At 40.2% G+C, this 10,526-nt stretch overlaps 1 protein-coding gene across 1 annotated transcript; it reads left to right on the forward strand.

Annotated features, from left to right (window-relative positions):
- The first annotated feature begins 1,598 nt into the window (after positions 1-1,598).
- NUDT5 (nudix hydrolase 5) lies at positions 1,599-10,511 on the forward strand. The gene is made up of 8 exons (XM_010168309.1): positions 1,599-1,701; positions 5,317-5,384; positions 6,599-6,651; positions 7,347-7,454; positions 7,991-8,086; positions 9,083-9,184; positions 9,649-9,657; positions 10,399-10,511. The coding sequence occupies exons 1-8, from the start codon at positions 1,639-1,641 to the stop codon at positions 10,482-10,484; spliced, it is 585 nt and encodes a 194-aa protein (XP_010166611.1). The 5' UTR covers positions 1,599-1,638; the 3' UTR covers positions 10,485-10,511.
- Positions 10,512-10,526: the final 15 nt, after the last annotated feature.

The following is a 10,526-nucleotide window of genomic DNA, read 5'->3' on the forward strand; positions in this document are numbered from 1 at the left end:
GTTTATGTTGCTGCATGCTCTTAATTGTCTCACAAATGTGCAGTAGATGTTATCATAAAAGGGTAAAGATGATGTAAAAGATGAAAGTGCTTAAATTGTGTATGACAAGGGTGATCACTCACTCCTGATACTGTTCATTGCTAGAGACCCCACAGAGCCTCGTTAAACCCTAGCTGAAGTCAATGGAAAGATTCCTGTTGACTTTATGGAAAGTTTACGACTGTCAGTGCTCAGAATGATAGAGATCTTTAAGATTATGTCATTACTCTTGGTGTTTAAACTGGTTTGCTTCTTTGCACTGTCTTTTTGCTTATGATTCGTGCTGATTTTTTGGACTTCAGTGTTATGACATAATATCAGAGATGAGCTTCTTTGGAACAGGAGTTTCTGTGCTGAAAGTGCCCCATAGCTGCGCAGTGAGACAGGAGACAGTGGTGAATCTCTAATGCATTGTATTTTTCTGCTGCCTGATGTGCCTTTCAGCTAGAAATTGATTGAGAGAGTGAGTACTCAGCCAGTCTTAGAATCATAGAATCATAGAATGGTTTGGGGTGGAAGGGACCTTAAAGATCATCCAGTTCCACCCCCCCTGCCAGCAGCAGGGACACCTTCCACTAGACCAGGTTGCTCAAAGCCTCATCCAGCCTGGCCTTGAACACTTCCAGGGAGGAGCATCCACAACTTCTCTGGGCAACCTGTTCTAGTGTCTGACCACCCTCACAGTGAAGAACTTCTTCCTAATATCTCATCTAAACCTCCCCTCTTTCAGCTTAAACCCATTTTCCCTTGTTCTGTCATTAACTGCCCTTATGAAAAGTCCCTCCCCAGCTTTCTTGTAGCCCCTTCAGGTACTGGAAGGCTGCTATAAGATCTCCCCGGAGCCTTCTCTTCCTGGGGAGCATTAGGATGCAGGCTGAGGCACTGAGCTGCAGGTGCAGAGCCTTGCTTTGGGCATGCACTCATCTGCCTTTTGCACGGCGTTAGCCACATCATTCCCAGTAAGAGAGACTGACATGCTTTGGTCACACTAACTCCGCGTGCCACCGAGACTTGCAACACACAGGTGACTTTTTGACCTTGTTTTTTGGGGAAAGGATTAAGTCATTTACGTGCTCATCTGTGATGTGTGTAAGGTGGAGGTGGGTTCTAGTTCTGATTCTTTCTCAATAGCAGACAACTTTTACCCCTGAAGTCCTCTTGGTATAACATTTTTGTCCACTTTCACAGTGGAGTGGGTAGTCCCGTTGGGGTAACGCTGTATTGACAGAACAAAATGAAACAATTTGACTTCAGTGGATCAATTTTGTCTCTGCATGTGTCTGACCTTTGAATAGTTAAGGAGGGTGTCTTCAGCCAGCGTAGCTACTCATCAGCTGATAGGACTATTCCAACTAAGTCAGAGATTTGACCCAAACTTCCGCTGCTCCTTTGAGTTATTTGACTCTGAAACCATCAGGTGGAGCTGAAAATGTGAATTGCACTTGGCATCACGTATCCCTCACTTTCTCCAGCAAGTTTTATTTGTCAATTTAGAAGGCAGAAATGAACCTTTTAACTTTACTCTGAAAGCAAATATTGACTTTGTTTCATAGTAATCTGGACTTTGCACAGGAGGGGAAAAGCCTGACATTCCTGAAAATGGCAGCTGAGACATCCACAGAAGTTCCAAAACCTGCTAGACAATTCGTCCTTAAGGAAGAGGTATAACATGCTTGGTTTTGTCACATGTTTGTTGTTAAAGAACAATTATTTGAGACTAATCAGAATGTTTGTGAGTGCAGAGTAAGAATTGCTGTAGATGCTGTATGTTTGTAAAGTCTGTTCAATAGACAAAACACTTCTTCCTGATGGCCAGAGAGTTTAAAAAAGGTGGCATTTCTCTTTGTTGAAATAATTATACAAATTATCAATGGGGAGAGAGAAATCTACAGTGTTGTGTTATTTTAAGCTTCTCTTTTCTTGGATTTTGCTGCTGTTTTTTGTATTGTCTGTTCAGGCTGTTTTCAGTGTTCAGAAATAATTCTGATACCTCTGAGAGACTCTGGAGATGGGTGGATCGTGAAACTCAGCCTTGTTTCTGTTTCTTTAGGATGAACCACTAAGAGTTGCCTTAACATTTAGAACTTTACCTTCTTTGATGCTTTTGGAAAGGCTTTGAATTTAGATAATTGCTATTCTAAAGACATTAGTAAGGAGGTAGTAAGATTTTTTTCAAAAATATTGTACTCATATCTTCACAGAATCAGAAAATATCAAGTCCTGAGGAAGGAATTTGGAGGTACTTCTGGGTGCTTATTAGGAGTACTTTTACCCTAATTTAAACTGCCTATATTTGTTTCAGTTCTCTTTTAAGTGAATTCTTAAAAGCTAATCTTTGGTGTTAAAGGCAGGTTTGGCAACATTGTCATGCTGTTGTTATAACACAAATGTAGTTTCTTTTATCCAGCGTTCTTTCCATGGAATGAACACAGTGTTGTAATTTCTTTAGGTTTCAAGGTACAAAACTTTTTCAGGAAAGAAGAGACTCACATTGTTGGGCTATATTTATGGCTTTTCCCCTTGGGGGGTGTTTTAATATGAATATTTCTCAAGCATAAAGGTTTCATTTTCATAAGCTTTTTGGGTTTTCTATGAAGACCTGTGTTTTTATTGGTTTTGTAGTTAACATTTTCATTTTATCCTCTTTTTTTTTAATACGGCCTCTTACTACTTCTTTGGAATATTGTACTCTTTGCTGCCATTGGAAGTTTGTAATTAGATCTTACATGTTTTAAGCTATTTAGCTTTTTCAGTCATTTTGTGGGATTAATACAGGTGAATATTTACCACACATCTGCCAGTGTCCCTTAGATTGAAGGTGGTTCTGTAACTCTTCAGTAACCAGGTGGTCTGATGTTGGAATATCTTCTTTCAGGAAAGTAGCAGCTGACCTTCTTCTTCCTGTTTCTGGGAACCCACAGTCAGGCTGTTGTAAGCAAACAGCCCATCAGAGTAATAGATAAAGGAATAAAAATAACTCGTTCTAAAACTGAGTATAGTAAGTGCAACACACCCTGCAAAGTGTCCTTAAGCCCTAAATAGGGGATTTAGCAAAGCAGAAATTACACTTTGGGGCCAGCTTCCACAGGTTTTAATTGTGCCCCCGATAAGCCACATGACAATAAAATTCTCTCTTCTAGGGAAACCTGGCAACTTCCAGTTTTCTCACCCTGTAGGCTGTTAGCAGCAAGAGTTTCACCCAGCTTTAGAGGACTGTGGAACACTTCCATTGTGAAATATTTAGGCTACGTCTCCTATAGTACTCTTTAAGTATTGTTTGTTCCATCACAGTAGAGACTAAAAGCTGTACTTAAGAATACCTGATTACAAACAAGATACTTTGTTTGACATTGTTTAGTTTTGTACACATAAAATCTACTTTTTTCTTTTTTTTCCCTTTTTTTTTGGCTTTTTGGAGTTTGGATGGGTCTGATTTCTTACAGACTAGGGATTTCTTTGTTCTCTAAGATTCCTGGGGACAGTGATGTGGTTCTGACTTTTTCCCCTTTCTGCTTAGCAAACGATAGCTGGGTGACAGGGGTAATGATCTGCCAGGTCTGTTGAATGCTGCAGCAATATGGGACCACAATCCATAATCTAGTCCTTTGTGTTCTCTGCAGTGTTTAAAAAAAATCACTAACACAAGATATTTGACTGTGTTTACTTAACTGAAAGTATATATATTCCTCGCCTTGGGCAACAATGGAACATGATTTTCATCTATTTCTCTTTTGGATCTTCCTGTACTCTAGTTCTGCAGCGATTTTAGGAGTGAATACAAAGCTATTTAAAACATACATGAATGCTTCCAAATGGAATTACTTCTTGTACCTGTAATGAGCATAATACACTTCATCTTCTCCTTTCCTGCTGTTTTTGTGACCACAAAGCCATTAGAAAGCCCTTTTGAGAAGACATAGCTCTCCTTTTCCAGTTCCTGCTACATGGAAGTATTTTGCTTTCCAAAATAAATGCCAAAATTCCTACATGTAGCCATGTTTACACCCATAGGAGTGCTGTTGTTATTTCAATTGCCTATCAAAATAATTGTTCTGAAGAACACATTTTAAGAATTACATGAGTTCATCCAGCTCAGTTATAATTTATAGACACCTGAATCACTTCTCATTTGCCTTCTACCTCCAGCTGTACTGTGCTTCTGGCCTCTAGTTCGAGCTGCATCATACACTACATTTCATTTTTCTACTTTCTTTTTTTAGTTGGTGAATCTCTCAGTTTTGAGTTCAAGATCTACATGGCCACACAGGCCCTTTTTGTCTCTTGTCCTGTGCTAGAGGATTGTAGCACCAGCCACATACATGGCCTTTTGGATTTCATCCTTTGCTAAAATTTAATAATGTGGGCTTTTTTTCCCCAGATCCTATCTTCCCCTTGCTTATGCTTGCTCTGTTGCTGTCAACTTTTTGTCTCATTAGACAATAGGAGGTGATTTGATCATCTTACTTCTGATTTCTGTGGTCAGACCTATGGCCAACTTGATAGAAAATTCTGAAGACAAGCTTCTTGTCTGCCTATACCCTTTAGCAAAGCTTAAAATAAAAGTTGCATTAAAAATAGTAAACTGCTGGGCTAATACCTAGGGATTTTTCCCTTTTAAAGGAATTACATGAAAGATGAGGAAACATCACAAGGCAAATAACCTCATTTAGCTCAGAAATGCCATGTTGTAATAATGTTAATGCCAAGCACTCAGTCAGCAGCTCTCAGAAATCCTAAAAGGGCAGGTGGGTGTCACTGCTCACAGTTACAGAAAACAGCGGTTACACAAGGCCAGTCTGAGATCACGGCAAGAAAAGTTTCAGAATAGTTTGGATGTCAGTCCTGCCTGCTTAGCTGTTAGCCCACGCTCTCTGATAAGTGGGCACTCGCCATCGCCAGCGTAGCTAAAGTCTGTGCAGACCAGTGACCCTCCTTCTTTTCCAGCTGAAACAATGACCTTTGCAAAATCCTTCTAAAAAGATGAGGACTTTCCAGTACATAAACTCCCACTGAATTCATTAAAAGGTGGTTATAAAAGTCACATTACTAACATTTACTGGACCTGTTTTCTCTTCCTGTTCAAGAACTTGGGTTAAAGGTTTGGTTTTTTTTCTGTAATAGCTACAGGAATGTTGTTGCATGTTCCTGCATGTATTCTGATGCTGAGATTTTGGCTTCAAAAGAATCCAAAAATAGTTGTGTTGTTTCTCCCCTTAGCCCCCAAATACCTTTGAGATTAATCTTATAATGTATTTAATAAAGAATTCTTTATTTTAGGTAATTGCAGAAAGAAAATGGTTGAAGCTTGAAGAAACAACTTATACTGATCCCTTTGGTAAAGCCAGGTAATTACCTCTCTGGCATTTCAGATTCCTTTAATGTTCCCAGTTGTACGGACTAGCCCCAGGCTGGAGAATATGAGCGTTACAAACCTGTTACTCAACACAAGATGAGATCTATTGGTTGTGCAATTCCTTTATAGTCTGTACTGTTCAAAGAAAAAAAAAAAAACAACCCTGCTCTTGCAGATATGCTGGCATGTGGGATCAAATTTGGCTCCTAAATTCTTCTGGGCACATTGGACTCTGGTTTATCTTGCATTTTCTGTGCCTTGTAAAGACGCTACACAGAAGCAAGTTCTAACTATGCAAATGGATCATCAGAGAGTCCGTCCCGTGGGTTTTCTGGTTCTTTATTAGAGCCTTCTTTTTCCCTGCTTATGGTGCTGGATCTTACATATTACTGACAAGTTACTCTCCTCTGACATATTATCACACCTGTCCAGTTCTTTTCTACGCTTTGGTTTTGCTGTGTTTATCTAAATGTGACAACACACCTTTACTTCCCTTCCCTTAAATGTACTAAGATTCTGTACTGATTGCTTTCTTTAGTGCCTCCCAGTTCATCAGCAAAGTATCCTTTTAAAAGGAACAAAGATGGCAGCTTTTGTGAAAGGATTTTTATTCCTCGTGGTTTTTTGGTTTTTACTCAACTCATTTTGAGAGAAGCTTTGGTCTTCCTTGGCTGTGTGCTCCTCATGTCCTCAAGTAACTGAGCTGAGACTTCACAATAACTTACACTATAAACCTTATGCAAAAGCATGAGAAAAGCTAGAATGTATATAATGGTCTTGTTACGAAACTGTCTTTAAAAATCTGACATGTTTTATATATAAATTGCTTTATTTTGCACATTTCCAGGATCACTTTCATAAGACTTGCCTGTTCTGTGACAATCATTTATGTCTTTCTCTCTCCCTCCTTTAAGTAGGCAGAATAAAATGATACTACAGACATTTTATAATGCCAGTACATGACAGGGCTTGCCTAAGGCCAGCTCTTTTCTTACAGGGCCTCCTTGTGCGATGGTATATTTTGCTTTTAAATAACAGGTTCCTGCTCTGGCAGGGGGATTGGACTAGATGATCTTTTGAGGTCCCTTCCAATCCCTGACATTCTGGGATTCTGTGAACAGTAGCAATAGTAGGAGGTGACTTACAAATGAAATGGATATTGTTCCTTTTAATGTATTCATTTGTTCTTTTCTCTGTGTTAAACAGAACTTGGGAAACTGTAAAGCGTACATGCAAGAAAAAGGGCGTTTCAGCTGATGGTAAGACACTGGTGACTTTTTTTCTTTGCATTTTTTCCTGTGAAAGTTCTTCTGATAAGCTCACAGCGCAGAGTTAGAGCCGATCTATTTCTGAATGAGTGAGGGTGTGGAACAAATAGCTCAGCAGAGCTTGTTCTACCCCTGAGCTAATGAAATGCTAACATCAGAGCTGAAAAATCAGAACCTTACTGGTAGGGGTGTTTTCCCAAGATCACTGTATTCACTTTAGAACGATGGAGCAATTTTAAAGACATGATGGATGCCCTGATACAGAGTCACTCACGGACTGGTGAGCCGGGTCTGCTGTTAGGGGCTAGGGATGCAGTTCTTTGGGCAAAAGAGGGACATGATTTAGCCATGAAAGGAAAGTAGGAGGGGGTTCCATACAATAGCTTCCAAACAGTCTCTGCAGGCAAGAGAGTCCTTGCCTAGATATCGGTGGGCTAAGGCTTGGTCTGTTGGTATCTGTGCCTCCCGTTTGCTGGGGTACATTGAAGATCCCGTTTTGGGCTTTTATCTCTTGCCACCTGTGATATAAGGAGCTTAAATTCATAGTTCAGGATTCTGCAGCAAGCATCTAAATGGTTAATGCTCAGAGTAAGGGTACTTTGGTTCCTCTCCAGATTTAGCACTAAATACTCACTTTCTGCTGTACTCAAATGCTATGAACTTGTGTCTTTGATTGCTGTTTGTAGGTGTAGCAGTGATAGCAGTACTACAGAGAACTCTCCACTACGACTGTGTTGTCCTAGTGAAACAGTTCAGGCCTCCAATTAACGGCTATTGCTTGGAATTTCCTGCAGGTAAGTGACTGAAATGTTAAGGTGAGTCACATAAAGCTGACAGTTAAGTGTGTTTAGGTGTGCTTGGAGTGTCCATCTTACTGAAGTAGCTCTAACTGGAAAACCATGGTGGTCTCTGTAGCTCCGTGTGCTATTCAGAAATAGGAATATTTCATAAGGAAGAATACAAAATAAACATAGTCTATTTTAGCAGATTGGAGGCATTTTGCTCAGTAGCATGTTAGTAGAATATTGTGTTTCCCTTCACTCCTTCATTCTGTAAGAGCCAAAGCATTTGGCATCTTTCCCTTCTGAGAATATTAATGCCATTTCCTAAGGAGGCAGCAGGCTCCTGTAGTTAATCAGTTGAAGACATGGGCAGCAGCATGATGAATCCTGGAACCAGAATCTTTCCTAACACCTCAGTTTATCCCTCTATAAAAAAAAGGGTAGTGACAATGTTTCACGTCATTTGTAAAGCTGGATTAGGTCTCAGGATGGGTACTGGGAGTAAGTGCTCACTTTTTAATCATGCATGTGTATTTTTTCTCTCACAGGCCTCATTGAGGAAAATGAGACTGCAGAAAGCGCTGCATTGCGAGAGCTGGAGGAAGAAACTGGGTACAAGGGGGAAGTCATTGAATGTACTCCAGGTATTTGATTTTTTTTTTTTCCCTCACACAAAGCTAATTCTGCCTTTGATGGGTACTCTAAATGTCTAAAATGCTCTAAACCAAAGGAAAAATCAATGCAGAAAAGTCTAGGCAGATTAGCAGAGAGTAGCATCCCAGGGCTGTACTGATGAGACTCTCGTCCTTGATGCCGTGTCAGTTGCTAAACTCCTGTTAAACATCCAGGACTAAAGTAACAGTCTGATGTCTGTAGAGAAAGACTTTGCTATTAATTAAGATCTTTTCCACAAAAACAAATTATTCAAGCTGTGATTTGGCATTTTAGTATAAAGGTCTGAATTGCTCGACTTAATGTGAACAACATCCGTGAACTTAGGTAGAAAAACCAGCTGCATGATGCAGTCTGAGTGGAGGTCACCTTTGTGTCAGCTGTGGGGAGGTGACAGTACTCACGTTCTCCAGCCAGAAAGAAAGGAGAGAATAATTGGAATAAATCCAGAGATCCTTTGGAACGTGATTGTTGCCAATTCAATGCTTCCTACATAAAACAAAATGGAGGCAAAATGAGGATTATAAATAAAACTTGGGAGGGTACATAAAAGGTGAGGCAAATGACATGATTTCAAGTAAATGTCTTTACAGTTGAGACTTGGCTCTTGATTATCGGGTACAACTGCATGCTGAGGACTGAGAGAGGTGGAGACAGGTGATGACAAAATTAAACTCCAATAGCTGAGGAAGTCTATAAGGGATTTATAGGTTACAGTTTAATCTTCAGTCTATGGAATGGCAAGTAAACAGGTCTTCCAGGGAAGCTGTGAAAGAGCTGAGAGTTACAGAAACATTACTTTTAAGAACCTTTGAAAACAAACTTTTACAGCTCTTCCAGCATGAACATATGCCAAACACATGTTCTCCTCTTGTCTCAGATCTATTGCTGTGAAAGCTTTTGTTCAAACTTCAAGCTGCCTGACTTCTGCTTTTGAAAAATTAACCCCTACGTGTGCTTGTTGGCAGCTCTCTGCTTGGACCCAGGTTTGTCGAACAGCACCACGCACATTGTGAGCGTCACCATTAACGGAGATGAGGCTGAGAATACAAGGCCTAAGCAAAAACTTGGTGAGTTTTGTACCATTTATTGGAAAATTCTGAGAAGATAACAAAACAGTGTGTTTAAAAGAACTATTCTACCACTGCATCTCTTCTGTCCCAGCTGATTTAGAAGGTGTATATCCTCCAAATCATATCCTGCAGTCTAGATAAGCAGAGCCGCCTTTCTTTGCTAAATTCACTGGGGAGGTGTCAGGTGTTGGCACACCTAGAATGAGAAACCTTTCTTTGCTAAATTCACTGGGAAGGTCTAGGTGTTCGGTGTCAGGTGTTGGCACACCTAGAATGAGAAATTTAGGTGCCAAACTTCAGTGAGGGCCATAAGCACTTGTGACTCTAGATACTCCTTAGTTGTGGCTTGGAAGTCACTGCAGCGTCACTCATGATCAGTCAGCTATCAAAATGCTTTTTAGTTGTAAACTCAAGTGTATTTCAAAATCCTTAACTGAGTACTTTCTTTTTTTTACTTGCAGATGATGGAGGTACGTTTCATAGCTGTGCTCACAGTGGCAGTAAAGTCAAGTTTGATCTTCATATGGCAAGTTTTACTTAGAAAATGTCAGTTAAAACTGTTGTTTTTTATTTGGGCTTGGTTAATCCCCTGATCCTAATCAAACATGCAAGGGATTGGCTTTGGCCTAGACATGAAAATTCCTGTGGGGCATTATCTCATTAGTTATCTTTAAATATTGCACCTATAGCACCAGTATCTCAGGAAACACAAATTACTGAATCCACAGCAGCTGTAGATCAAGCCCCAAAGACAGCTGATTCAGGTGGCCAGGGGAGGTGTAAGCCAACACGAACTCATCAAGAACAAACCCTTTATCTTTGTGCTGTCTTGCTCTTCGAACCCATCTACAGTCCATTACTGTACCAGTATCAGCCAAACCAAAGTCCACTTCAACAGTGCATTTTCCATTCTCAGAAGGGAGGAGGTGTCCTTTTAGGAGGATTGTCATCCTCCAGAGCTGTCAGCTACTCTGAGTTTTTCCCAGCTTTTTCCCAGTTCCTTTCTGCCAAACCTGTTTTTTAATGACCCCCAGTCACTGCCATCCCTCATTTAATCAACCTTTTCATCCTACATGAAGGCTCACAGCTTTTGGATGGTGATGAGCATTCAGCCAGTTTGTTTCCCCTCCCAAGTTGTAGAAACAGGACACTGAGGTAGACCTCCTCTACTCTTCAATAAATTAAAGGTGCTTAATTTTTTTTTCTTCTAGAATTTGTGGAAGTTATTTCACTTCCAAAGAACGACCTGCTGCAAAGAATTGATGGTAAGAGCTTTCTGACACACTCAACACACTAATGTGAGCTTCAAGAAACCCTTAGAATCATGGAATGGTTTGGG

Source organism: Antrostomus carolinensis, unplaced genomic scaffold, assembly GCF_000700745.2.
Source record: "Antrostomus carolinensis isolate BGI_N321 unplaced genomic scaffold, ASM70074v2 scaffold5760, whole genome shotgun sequence".
NCBI lineage: Eukaryota > Metazoa > Chordata > Aves > Caprimulgiformes > Caprimulgidae > Antrostomus > Antrostomus carolinensis.